Source organism: Syngnathus acus, chromosome 19 (genome assembly GCF_901709675.1).
Source record: "Syngnathus acus chromosome 19, fSynAcu1.2, whole genome shotgun sequence".
Lineage (NCBI taxonomy): Eukaryota > Metazoa > Chordata > Actinopteri > Syngnathiformes > Syngnathidae > Syngnathus > Syngnathus acus.
The window spans coordinates 2234598-2248547 of record NC_051103.1 but is presented as its reverse complement, the minus strand read 5'-3'; the positions used below and the strand labels follow the sequence as shown (position 1 = coordinate 2248547).

General features: G+C 45.7%; 1 protein-coding gene across 1 annotated transcript; it reads right to left on the bottom strand.

The window, feature by feature from the left end:
* Window positions 1-3652: 3652 nt before the first annotated feature.
* On the bottom strand, window positions 3653-8461 carry LOC119138411 (fibrinogen C domain-containing protein 1-like). The gene is made up of 12 exons (XM_037278420.1): window positions 8441-8461; window positions 7264-7337; window positions 6961-7027; window positions 5960-6057; window positions 5713-5843; window positions 5578-5589; window positions 5243-5517; window positions 4982-5084; window positions 4760-4890; window positions 4512-4608; window positions 4254-4433; window positions 3653-4165 (listed from the first exon to the last, which is right to left on the bottom strand). The coding sequence occupies exons 1-12, from the start codon at window positions 8459-8461 to the stop codon at window positions 3912-3914; spliced, it is 1443 nt and encodes a 480-aa protein (XP_037134315.1). The 3' UTR covers window positions 3653-3911.
* Between the last annotated feature and the right edge of the window lie 5489 nt (window positions 8462-13950).

The window sequence follows — 13950 nt, the reverse complement described above, 5'->3', positions numbered from 1 at the left end:
TATTCATAAACGGGCGAAACCAAAGAGCCGACTACTCCTGTGGTAGATTGGATCGAGCACTCAGTGCTCGACTGTGTTTGTCTGTCAGTATTGGAGGTTCAGTGATCGTGTGGTGAGGTCTGTGTGTAGTCGTGACGGAGCACCCAGTAAAGATCGGCTCGTACTGCATCCTTGCCTCCGTGTGTTATTGTTAGAGCAATCAATAAGCAACCCACTGTAAGTGACAACACTACAATAGTTTATCAGAGCATAAAGCCACAACATGGTGTCAGAAGACGGAGTTACGGAGTAAGTCAAGGACAATATTCAACACGTGTTAACCGAAGATTAGCGGCAAGCTAACGGGAGCTAACACAGCCGACATGGAGCAGTTCAAGCCACCGTCTCCGCTGATACTCACGGGGAACCTCGCTGAAAACTGGCGCATGTGGGAGCAGCGTTTCCAGCTCTATATGGTTGCTTCTGGCGCGGTGGATAAAAAAGAGGAGGTTAAAATAGCCATCCTGCTTCACACTGTCGGCGAAGAGGCGCTGGAAGTGTATAATACACTTACCATTACCCCAGAAGGGGAGGAAGCAACGATGGAGGAAGTTTTGGAAGCATTCAGAGACTACTGCAGTCCACAAAAGAACGTTGTTTTCGAACGCCATCAGTTTTGGTCGCACACAATGTCATCAGGAATATCGGTGGACAGATTCATCACAGAACTACGTCAAAAGAGCAAAAACTGTGAGTTTGGAAGACATGAAGATGACATGATAAGGGATAAATTGGTGCTCAGCATTAGTGATACACATCTGAAAGAGAGACTGTTACGTGATAATGCACTTACTTTACGCAGAGCAATGGAAACATGTAGATCAGCAGAACTCGCCAAGTCATAAATACAAGCGATGCAAGCGTGCAAACACGCAGCTGGGACAAGAACAAACCAAGCTACAAGAAGCAGGTAATAACTGTGTGCCGTAAGTGCGGAAACAAGCATGCGCCTCGTCAATGCCCAGTTTACGGCGCTGTGTGTCATTAATGTGGAAAAAATAACCACTTTTCAAAAGGTGTGTAGGGGAGGCTCTGAGAAAAATAGCCATTGTAAAACGAAGACTGTAAACAATATAGAAAAAGAAATGGACTGTTTATAGATAGGCATGATTGGAAATGAAACCAAGAAATCAGCACACCAAACAAAAGACACTGTATGGCACGAAACAGCCACAATCAGAGGTGTTGCAATTAATTGGTGCTGATGCTAATGTGCTGCCCAGGCAGCTATACCAGCAGCTACCAGGTCCCATTCAGCTGCGTCCAACAGAGACTGTGTTAATAGCTTTTGGAGGGGCACGCCTTACAGCAGATGGTGTTGCATCTTTAGAATGCAGAACGTCTAAACGCAAGGCTGTGCTGGACTTCCACGTGAGTATTCAAGCAGACAAGCCAATTCTAGGAGGGGAGGCTTGTGAGGAGCTGCAACTGGTGAAAAGAATGGAGTCACTCACAGCAACGGCTCCACAACAACGACAACCTCCAGCCACCAAAGAGGAGTTACTACAAAGATATGCTGATGTATTCACAGGATACTCAGACTACTGCAACAGTGGACTCACCACCACTGGAACCGGTACCACGCAACCCTTGTCCTGTGTCTGTGGACAGCACGCCCACATGCTATACCAGGAGTGGCAGAGCAGTTAGGCGCCCTGCCAGGTACACTGATTGACATAAAGTGATGTTGTTACTCAGTGTTAAAAAAAAAAAGAAGATGGAGAAAATAAAAGGGTGGATGTTTTGTGTTTATCTTGAAATGTTATAAAATGTTATAGGTTCGAAGAGAAAGAAAAAAAGAAAGGTCAACATGATTCACCAAACAATAAGCTTAACAGAAAAGATTGTTGAAAGCCATTTGGTTTATTGAAACATGATTTGTTTTTAATTGAAATACGCATATTGAAATTTTGATCAATGTTGATACCAAAGAGTTAAGGTAACTGATAGATAAGCTACTTGGAAAAGAGGGATGTGGTAGATTGGATCGAGCACTCAGTGCTCGACTGTGTTTGTCTGTCAGTATTGGAGGTTCAGTGATCGTGTGGTGAGGTCTGTGTGTAGTCGTGACGGAGCACCCAGTAAAGATCGGTTCGTACTGCATCCTTGCCTCTGTGTGTTATTGTTAGAGCAATCAATAAGCAACCCACTAAAAGTGACAACACTACAATAGTTTATCAGAGCATAAAGCCACAACAACAGTCATTGGGGAGTCGGTCCTCTCGAGGCCAACCTAGTTCCCAAATTGGAATTTTAGAAATAAGATCGAACTGATCACTCGACTTTATTTCCACAAAAGAAATAGCACCCAAATGGTAGCCACCTTTTCCTTCTTTTCTGATCTATGTTTTACAATCAAAGTACTCCGGGATTGAATGATTTTATTTGCACGGGTATCAGTGAGTGGGATTGTTCAGTTTTTGGAGGATTGAATGATTTTATTTGCACGCGGTATCAGTGAGTGAGGTTGTTCAATCTTAATTTGGAGGAATTAAGATTTGTAATTCTATTTCATGCTTCTTCAATAAATGTGTTTTATATAGGGGTGTAAATCGCGGGTTTTGTCACGATACGATATCATATCGATACAAAGGATCACGATACGATTATTGCCGATATCTTAAAGCCTGCTGTGATTCTTTCACGATACATCACGATATAGTGCTCCACGATCGATATTTTTATTTATTTATTTATTTTTAAATAAAAAATATAGAACAATATCCTGATTTATAACAATTCATACGCAAAATCAACAAGGTACTGCAAACTCTTTATTTAGGAAATTACAAGAGTATTGTAGTATACAAAGTGCTTATTTTAACACTGAACTTTATCAAATTCCTATATTTTTTCTCATATAAGTAAAGAAAAATGAATATTCTTTCTTTTTTTGTAATACCATTAACTTTAAAGTGCATTACTGAACTATTTATTTACAATAATTTTAATTGTCCGTTGAGCCATCTTTTCTTTGGAATCCAAAGTGCTTCCAAACGAATGACTTGAAGCCCAAAGGGGAGCGAATTTCCTCGTCTTCTTGGACACTAGACATAGCACCAGCCCAGGAGCCGCGTAGTTGTCGGCTCCCCTTTCACGTGCCTGCTCTGCTCACAACACAACACGCCGCGTACTGCTCCCGGAAAGAGGAAGCAAGCAACAATGAACTGGATTTCAAAATAAAGTCGCGTCTAATGTCCGAGGTCAAACACGGCGATATAAATCGATGTTTACGTTTAGCATCGATGCCAATAAATCGTAGAGCATTATATCGATTAATCGATGTGTATCGATGAATCGTTACACCCCTAGTGGGTACCCTTACTTTAACAGATGTCATTGGAATGCGTCAGCTGTTACAGAATGTACCAGCCTTACTTTAACAGGGGTCATTGTTTCGCTGAAGCTGTCGCACTTACGTCATGGCAAAGCGAAAGAACGTAAAAGACAACTTCATCGAACAATCATTAACTCAACAACACACAATCGTATGCTTAGGGGTACTCCTTATGTTAACAGATGGAAGGCATTTTATGACAGCAAACCAAAACATCCTAAAATGATCCAAAAGTGAGTGAGTGGATTTACTATGTCACGTCAGTCTAAATTTGGAACTGCTACAGCGCCAAACTGCCCTTTAATAAGAGTTCATTTTGAGGAACTAACTTCCAACTAAGCGTTTGTCAGGTCTCTCTCGTGTCAAGCTCCTGGTGAGATTCGGAATTGCACTTGAGCCGATTTGCCCGGGCCAAATCCAACACACATTTGCGCACCGCCATCTTACTTGACGAGCGCTGCGCAAATGGGTGACGTCGGGCAGCACCCATGTGATCCCACGGGGATGCCGTTCCCAGGCTCCGCCGGCCGACCGCTCACTTTCTGGGCCGGATCTTCATCTCCACGAATCTCAGGCAGGTATGCCGTGATGGCCCCAAATAACTCCAGATTGCATTGTGACCGTTGCAGGTGCCGGTTGCCTTGTACAGCCCGTTCAGGGTGGACCAGTGACAGTTGTTGTACCACCAAGCGCCCTTGTGCTCATTGGCGCAATTGCCACTATTCCACTTGTCTTGGTCGCGGTCTTTGGTGGTGAACTTAATCCCAGAATGGTAGGTGAGCATATCGCCTGCAAAGCACACAAACTTGCTTTTGAGCACACGCAGGCGGCGCGGGCTCTCGAGTGTGCCCCCCCACCCCCCGGCGGGAGTCGCTACCTGCGGTTCCAGAGTAGCCGCTCACCAGCAGCGGGTAGCCGTCCTTGTCGGGGTCCAGCGAGTTCCGGCTCACCGAGAAGTCGTTGTAGAGAGCGTAGTAAGTGCGGCCGTCGAATATGGTGAAGTCGATCCGCAACTGGTAATCGCCCGAGGCCGTCAGAGCGTGGATGTTTTGCAGGCCTGCAAACACGCAAAGGCGGCGGCGTCACGTCACGCAAACCACAAAGGCTTGACAAGAAGGATGTCTTTGTTTCAGACCGAGCCAGTGCTCTCCGGCTAGCTCTCCAAAGCCCTTTCGATAGTCGTTCCAACCCCGAAAGAAGTCGACGGAGCCGTCCCTTCTCCTCTGGATCACCTGCAAACACACACACGCACACCATCAGCGGAGCAAACGAGCATGACTGGCCAACTGGACGTTCAGCATTGAAGAAAAGTGCCAACTTTATTGGGGAAGGCTTCACGAGGAGAACTTTGAGGTGTTTTTTTGGGGGGGGTCAAGCACTTACGGTCCAGCCTCCCCCGCCCTGCCACATGTTGCAGTAAGCCTCGAAGCTGTTGGACCCGCTAAAGATGATATAGACTCCACTTTGGGACTTTCCCGCCGCCATGATGTCACTGCAGTCTCTGGGCATGAGACCTGAAGCAAAAAAAAACAAACAAAAAAACATGTGAGAGCGCAAAATAGATGCCCGCTTTAAACAAACTGGACACGCTCGCTCGCTAGCTACCATGGAGTTCCCTGTTAAGTGTGGGCTGATCCACCACCTTCTGCCGCAGGCTGGACAAAGCCAAACTGAAGTCGTGTAACTCCTTGTTCTCTTGTGACAGCTCCTGCGCACCAAGCGTTTGAAAGGACTGAAATGAGATCTCCAACTGGGACACTTTGTTTGCATCTTTCAACGATACTTTTGTTCTTATTCAATGGAGATAGTAGTTTGTGTGTAGGAGGAGGGAGGGAGGGACGTTAAGTCCTGAAATGTCCACCTCACCCGAGACATGCTCTTGTAGTCCGTCTTCAGGTCTTTCAGTGTCTGACTCAGAAGCCCTTTGTCGCTGCTAATCTCCTGCCAGACTTTGGCCAGCAGGCTCTGACTCGCGTTGTGACCTGCCTTCAGCTCTGCCAATGCGGTCTGACTCTTCTCCAGGTCGCTGGAAATCGCGGTGTGACCTGCCTTCAGCTCTGCCAATGCCGTCTGACCTGCCTCCTGACCTGCCTTCAGCTCTGCCAATGCCGTCTGACCTGCCTCCTGACCTGCCTTCAGCTCTGCCAATGCCGTCTGACCTGCCTTCAGCTCTGCCAATGCGGTCTGACCTGCCTCCTGACCTGCCTTCAGCTCTGCCAATGCCGTCTGACCTGCCTCCTGACCAGCCTTCAGCTCTGCCAATGCCGCCTGACTCTTCTCCAGGTCGCTGGAAATCGCGGTGTGACTCGCCTTCAGCTCTGCCAATGCGGTCTGACCTGCCTTCAGCTGTGCCAATGCGGTCTGCAGCGCCGCCCAGTGGCAGGCTAAGTCGGTGCAGTTGTGGTCCGGGATGCTGTTGGGCAAAGTCGCCACTAGCGCGCCCAACACTTTGACGATGTCCTGAGGCCTTGGAACACATAAAGGGTATACATGAAGCTGCCATCCTGTGTGTGTGTGTGTGGGTGGGGGGGATTGGAACTTGTGGTGGTCAAGTGTTTGTTCATTGCGTGCGCGCGTGCGTACCTGTTCAAGTGGAAGAAGACGATGTTTTGGATGACAAGCACGACCAAGAGGAGCGTCGGGACCACCGCCAGAATGGAGCCCCAGTGTATCTGAACAGACTGAGCGCAAACGACGTCACAGGCGGCGGCGTCTCTCTCTCTGTCTCTGTCTCTGTCTCTCCCCCGACGGAGCGAACGACTTGCAAATGCTTTCAACTCGACCGAGCCATTCGTCAAGCGCGTGCGCGTCCATGCGTCCGATGCGTACCTTGCGCTTTGGTGGTTCGCCGATCAGCTTTTGGGTGCTTTGGTTCATCTCGAACCACTTGTCATTTTACATTTGGCGCTCTCATTCTATTCTTGCTTACTCCGTACGAATGTCCCCAGCTGTGTACGTGTTGTCTGTTCTGCGTGCGTCTAATGCCGTATTTTGTGTTTAGCCAAGTCACGTGAAGTTTTCTTTGCACTTGACGTTGGTTTTGACCTTGTTTGCGGCAACGAGACGGGACGACACCTCTGTCTGGGCTCGGTCGGTACTTTATTGCGAGAGAGCGCAAAAGCCCGACAGAAAAGCAACGGGCACAAGGTAGACAACACAAAATGCGCCCCCGAGCAAGTTCAAGTTGTCATTGACAAGATTTCTTTGATTGCTTGGTTGGTTGGTTGATTGATTGATTGGTCTTTATTTATCTATCTTGATTGGTTGGTTGATCTCTCTCTCTCTCTCTCTCTCTCTCTCTCTCTCTCTCTCTCTCTCTCTCTCTCTCTCTCTCTCTCTCTCTCTCTCTCTCTCTCTCTCTCTCTCTCTCTCCATGTATACATGTATTTTTGGATTGATTGATTCATTCCTGTATTTCCTCATTTATCTATCACACTTACAGTAGACACTTGAAAAAATGGAGGGAACATTGGTGCCGACACCGTGAGTTCGATTCCCACGTTTGACGCTGTGAATGCGTGCGTGCTTGTGTGTGACCGAAAACAAAAAGCGCATGTGCAAGAAACAATAAAGAGGAGCAATACCAAACGCCACCATGGTGTGGTGTCTTGTCTCCGATCAGAGGGACGTTGAAACTGCAAACCCAACAGACTGAAACACAAAAAAAGACAAGAGCTCTCAAAGCCATGTAACGTCGCGAGCCCGGCGCTATTTCAGAAAAAAAGGACGCAACTCCAAACGGCAGACTTTGTCGTCGAGTAATCATAACACTACATTTGAATTATAAGGCGCCTTTCAAAGCACTCAAGGTCGCCGTACGGACATCGAATAGCATTCCAAAAAACAATAGGACTGGAGCAGAGTGATGGATAGATAAGCTGACTCACGTCTCTGAGCGGCCGACGACCACAGGCAAAGACGCTCCTCCCGGCACGCCGTCGTCAGTGGTCCCGGAACGGTCCTAGGGTCCAGATGAGGGACAAAGGTGTGAATTTAAATGGCGGAAGTTAGTCAATTTGCAGCCTTGTACTCTGTCTCTTCCAAAACAAGTGGTCATAGTAAAAGACGCCTGAAAACCTATTGACAGTATTGTTAAGGTCTGCTTTATTGTCAATTTCTTCACATGCCAAGACACACAAAGAAACCGAAATGACCGTCCCATTATCCCACGGTGACAAGACATATAGTACACAATATACATACAAGTAAACGACACAAAAAAAGCAAAACAAGAAGGCACAAACAATGAATAAATAAGAGTGATGAATAAATAATAAATAAACAAATCACGTAATAAATAAGAGGAGCAAAAATGGAGCAAGTGTGCATCCAGCAGACAGTCAGAATAGAGCGCAAAAGTTACAAAAAGTGCTGACAAAAGAGTCCTCAACAGGATGTTGACTTCTGCTATGGTGAATTGTGACCACTAGAGGTCCCCGGTTAACCAAGGTTCACCACGCTACGTCGCATCTCCCACTGTTACACACACGCACACGCTCACACTAACCGTTACACGTCAACGTTTCACGAACGGTCATACGTTGGTGACTAATATTGACATTTTCAAGATTGATACAATATTTTCTGCATGTCGTTTATACTATTATTGTATTATTTACATGTATGAAAGCATTTTTGAATGTTCTCATTACAAAATATCCACTTAAACGTTTTCATATACATTGATTGAGACGCAGAAAAACTGACGGTTGAGAGGATGCGGTCCCGCAATGGCGGCCCTGCCACGAGGCAGACGAGGCCGTTCCCTGCAACCACCCCAAAAAGATCTCTTTTTTAACCATTGTTTTCTTTCCAAGTTGTTCTCACTCACTATTGCATATTTGGATGTCAAGGATCAAATCAAACGGAGGGTGCCTTTTAGGAATGCTATCCAAATATGCATTGATATGAGTGAGAACAACTTGGAAAGAAAATGATCATTAAAAGATGTTTTTTTAGGCCGAGTGTAAGGGCCGCCTTTGAAGAAACCGATCAAGCTTGACTAAAGTATTGATAGTCAAACACACGCACGCACGCATGCACTGTAAATGATGCAATTACAACCTGCATGGTCTGAAGCTCCATCTCCCTTTCCTGTCGGGTCAGCGTGTTGACGGCAGCAGAGGAAGGCTGGCAGGGTGCTTGACAGTAGTTGGCTCCAAAATGACACACACACACACACGCACCTTGAATGAAACCAAGGAGGGAACCAAACCTAACTCTCTCGGCCACGCATGCGCACACACACACGACAACGGTGGAATCGGTAAAATTCCAATTGACGGCAAGGCACCGCTCAATGACCTTAAATGGAGCCAAGACGGCCTGAGCGTGCGTCACTTTGCTGGAAACGGGCGGAGAAAAGAAGACGAAACTTAACTCCCAGACACACCGATACTTATTAAGGGAAACTTTGTTCTCAAATTGATACTTTTCTTGTGATGTTGGCAAAAAAGCTTTGGTATTTGCTCGTTGCCGATTGATGCCTGGATGCAAGCAAGTATATTCTTCTCACGATAATCATCAACCAGTTTCAAGATGCTGAATCATTTCAAGGACTGAAATCCAGTCCACCTTCTGTCATTCCACCTGCCACTCGGGGAGAGAAAAGTTGTTGTTGGGGTGTTTTTTTCAACTAGCAAAGGAGTAGCAAAGGAGGACATGTTGGAATTTCACACCTCGTAAAACAAAGCTACAGAATCATCTCCGTGACTATCAGTTCCAGAGAAAAATTGTTGTTGGGGTGTTTTTTTGAACTAGCAAAGGAGTAGCAAAGGAAGACATGTTGGAATTTCACACCTCGTAAAACAAAGTTACAGAATCATCTCCGGGACTATCAGTTCCTCTCCTCTCCGCTCACTGGCTGGCTGGCTGGCTCGCTCCTCAGCACCCTTGGAAGAGCGCGTTCCCGCGGAGCCCCTTTGTACGTGTGCACGTCTTTGCCCGACGGAACGCGATATTACTTGGGCCACCTTTGTCCAGACATTTCCGGATCCCATCTTTGTCAAATGAGCAGGTTGTCACGTTTTGGAGCTAAATGCAGGCAAGCAGGAAGAATGGATGGCTTGATTCCTAAAAGACACTGGCGGTTTGGAACCAAGGGGGTGTCGTGTCCGGTGGCGTGCTGGGAGCCATGTTTCAGGTTCAAATCCAACCGGCCCAATGGCAGAACGCTAGAATAGCGCTGTGTCACGTGACTCCACTATTTAAGCGCTGACCATGGGTGAAAGATTTAAGCCTAAAAATACATCATCAAACACATCATTAAGATGGTTAGCAGGCTACTGTAGCGTTTGAATGATGTTTTATGTTGCATTATCCATATTACTTTCCATGACTCAAACGATAGGCACTATATTTATCTTCTAAAATGCAAGGTGAATAGCTCGCTCGGAGAGCATCCGAGACTGATATTAGCACACGAATTAGCCCGTGTTGTGCCCTAAGCCCCTAAGCCTGGCTCTTTACCATTTTCCTCTGCGGTTGGTCTTTTGAAAAACATATTGGTGAGCTTTGCGCACTCGGCAGCATCATCCTGTGTAAAGCCTGTAAAGAAAGTGTCTTTTTCTGGGAAGTGACCATCGACCAATGTAAGTAAAATGTGTGTTAAAAAAAAAAAAAAAAACGAGTTCCTACAATATAGAATTAAAAACACCCCCGGTAGTCTGAATAGCTAGTTCGCTAACATTGTCTTATTAGACGTGTGTAATTTGCACAGACCAAGGAAACTAGATTTCTAAAGAAAGCATGCTTGATACATTTTGATGTCAAAATATTTTTCCCTTTGCATCATTTTTCCGTCCATGCGTAGCAATTATAATGAACACGCATGTGTAATTTTAATTATTCAAGCAATGAATCCTGATGATATTTATTTGTCCTGCAACTAGACGCCCAAACAACCGGCAGTAGACAATGATTTAATTGTTGCGGTTCTCTGCTCATCATAAGAGGCCATACTTGGAAAATGGTAACGTAGCCACTCCAAGCGCTTACTATGTGGACAGATCTGAGTGACCGGTTGGAAAAGAAGGTGTCTGCAAAGGCTCTGTACACCTTTGTAAAAACAAACAGACACAATCTCTGGCCAGCTCTGGGATTCAGTCATGATGAAACCGATCCTGAAACTAGCAGTGAAGCAAGCTCGGAATCGGGCCCTGAACGGTCATTTCAGCTTCATATTCCTTTTGACAAGTGGATGGGATTTATTCCGGAAAAGGCTGAATACAAAGATAAGAACTGTCGGACCCAGAAAAGAGAATATACAATTTGGAAGCCCGGCACCTGGACGGACCCACATCATAAATGAACAAATCTGGAAAACAGTCCAAATTCCTTGCACATTTGTTTTTGAAAGAGCCAAGGTCTATCCATTGGTCTCAAATAATGATATCCAAATCAGAGGATACTGCAAGGAGTGTCATGGCCTTCTCAACATGAATTGTGGCGGAGAGCCAGAAATTAACAGCCCAATAGTATTGAACTGTTTCATTAAGAACAGTGATGACTCCCTACACCACAGGTGTCAAACTCAAGGCCCGGGGGCCAGATACGGCCCGCCACATCATTTTATGTGGCCCGCGAAGACAAATTGTGCATCAAATTCGTGTGTCATTACTAGAATTGCAAATTGTCTTCACTTTTAATAACATCTTTTTTTTAATATTTGACCAGTTGTTACTCGTCTGATTTGAAAATGAGTTATTTGTCTGTTTGTTTTGTAGCTTCTACTGTATATAATATGAGGTGCTCATACATTTATTTAGGTTGACAGTCATAATGGCCCTCCGAAAGAAGCTATGACTACAATGCGGCCCGCGAAAAAAATGAGTTTGACACCCCTGCCCTACACGCTGGTAGCTCAAAGCGCTTTCTATCTGGACAGTTGCGTGCGCAGGTAGCCAAGGAACTTTGTGAGGGCAGGATGGAACCACATGTATGGCGAGCATCGCAGGCAAATAGACGGATGGACTTTCGAGACCCTGAGCCAAGCCACCTGCCAAATTTGGCCACCCTGCGCAAGGCAAAGCAAGAGAGAAATGATTTGGCATTGGGTGACAAAAATCCCATTTTCTCATTGCAGATGTTGAAATACAGTGCACCTCACAGTGACAGCATCAAAGACATTGGACGTGACGAGTTTGTCGGTCACCATTGGAGTCAAACCCAAATGCATGTGTATAAGATTAAATTAAAGATTAAAGTCCCAATGATTGTCACACACACACCTGGGTGTGGTGAAATTTGTCCTCTGCATTTAACCCATCCCCGTGTGATTTTAATCCATCCCCTGGGGGAGAGGGGAGCAGTGAGCAGCAGCGGTGCCGCGCTCGGGAATCAGTTGGTGATCTAACCCCCCAATTCCAACCCTTAATTCTGAGTGCCAAGCAGGGAGGCAATGGGTCCCATTTTTATAGTCTTTGGTATGACCCATATATAAGAGCTGAAAGAAAGCAGCACAAACGAAGCACAAGCGGACGGTACCATTTTGGGTCCATTTGGAGGAAAAGGGGGTGGCTGGGGGACGTCCTCGCTACAACATAAATGTGTCATATCTACCAAATCGTAACAGCACAAACGAAAATCTTTGCAGCACAAACGAACGGTACCATTTTGGGTTCATTTGGAGCAGATGGGGGGCTGGGTGAACTCTGGATGACCTATACAATCATCGTTCATAACTAAAATACCGTAGCAGCACAAACGAAAATGTTTGTTGCACAAACGAAGCACAAACCAAACAGACTATTTTGCTTCAATTTTGCGTGGGCTGGGGGGCCAGGTGGAGCCAGTGAATTAAACGATGATTCTGTAGCTTTGTTTTACGAGGTGTGAAAATCCAACATGTCCTCCTTTGCTACTCCTCTGCTAGTTGAAAAAAACACCCCAACAACAACTTTTCTCTCCCCGAGTGGCAGGCGGAATGACAGAAGTGGACTGGATTTCAGTCCTTGAAATGATTCGGCATCTTGAAACTGGTTGATGATTATCGTGAGAAGAAATATGCCTTGTTGATTTTTTTTGGGTGCATACATGATTTCAGTTTCTCTCTGTCATATTTGATTCTTGTCAGCCATTTGAAAAAAAACTTGCAACTGGGCATCAAATCTTTTTTTGTTGTTGTAACTACCAGAAAAGAAGGCAGCTTGAATTGTTTGGTGTTTAAAAAAAAAAAAGAAAAGAGGCGTGACGCGACAAGACGTCTTCCTTTACATATCTTTTGGCAATAGATGAAAAAGTTGGATGTGGACTCTTTCTACGTGGGCCGCACTTGAGTACAAAACAAGCTTGCCTGGCCAAGTGGCAGGCAAGCACGTGAACTGACTTTACAGTCCCTGAAATGATTCAGCATCTCCAAACTGTTTGACGATTATTTATCTCATGAAAGAAAATTCTTCTTCCCTCTTCAGTGACATTACACTCCGTCACGCACGAGAGCACCTAAATGGCTCGCTTCGACGTGGGTGGGTGGGTGTCTTATACTTGCTTGCATCCAGGCATCAATCGGCAACGAGCAAATACCAAAGCTTTTTTGCCAACATCACAAGAAAAGTATCAATTTGAGAACAAAGTTTCCCTTAATAAGTCCCGGTGTGTCTGGGAGGTAAGTTTCGTCTTTTTTTTCTCCGCCCGTTTCCAGCAAAATGACGCACGCTCAGGCCGTCTTGGCTCTATTTAAGGTCATTTAGCGGTGCACCGTTTCCTTGCCGTCAATTGGAATTTTACCGATTCCACCGTTGTCGTGTGTGTGCGCATGCGTGGCCGAGAGAGTTAGGTTTGGTTCCCTCCTTGGTTTCTTCAAGGTGCGTGTGTGTGTGTGTGTCATTTTGGAGCCAACTACTGTCAAGCACCCTGCCAGCCTTCCTCTGCTGCCGTCAACACGCTGACCCGACAGGAAAGGGAGATGGAGCTTCAGAACATGCAGGTTGTAATTGCATCATTTACAGTGCATGCGTGCGTGCGTGTGTTTGACTGTCAATACTTTGGTCAAGCTTGATCGGTTTCTTCAAAGGCGGCCCTTACACTCGGCCTAAAAAAACATCTTTTAATGATCATTTTCTTTCCAAGTTGTTCTCACTCATATCAATGCATATTTGGATAGCATTCCTAAAAGGCACCCTCCGTTTGATTTGATCCTTGACATCCAAATATGCATTGATGTGAGTGAGAACAACTTGGAAAGAAAACAATGGTTAAAAAAAAAAGAGATCCTTTTGGGGTGGTTGCGGGGAACGGCCTCGTCTGCCTCGTGGCAGGGCCGCCATTGCATGACCGCACCCTCTCAACCGTCCATTTTTTTCTGCGTCTCAATCAATGTATATGAAAACGTTTAAGTGGATATTTTGTGATGAGAACATTCAAAAATGCTTTCATACGTGTAAATAATACAATAATAGTATAAAGGACATGCAGAAAATATTGTATCAATCTTGAAAATGTCAATATTAGTTACCAACGTAGTGTGTGCGTGCGTGAGCGTGTGCGTGTGCGTGTGTGTGTGTGTAACATTGGGAGATGCGACGTAGCGTCGTGAACCTTGGTTAACCGGGGACCTCTAGTGGTCACAATTCACC

Excerpts from the sequence above, each read along its gene's own strand:
- LOC119138411 (XM_037278420.1), bottom strand. The coding sequence starts at position 8,461 with ATGGAGCTTCAGACCATGCAG. Across the intron at positions 7,338-8,440 it reads TGGAGCTTCAGACCATGCAG|GACCGTTCCGGGACCACTGA; the intron begins GTTGTAATTGCA and ends TCTGGACCCTAG. Across the intron at positions 4,609-4,759 it reads AGGGCGGGGGAGGCTGGACC|GTGATCCAGAGGAGAAGGGA; the intron begins GTAAGTGCTTGA and ends GTGTGTTTGCAG.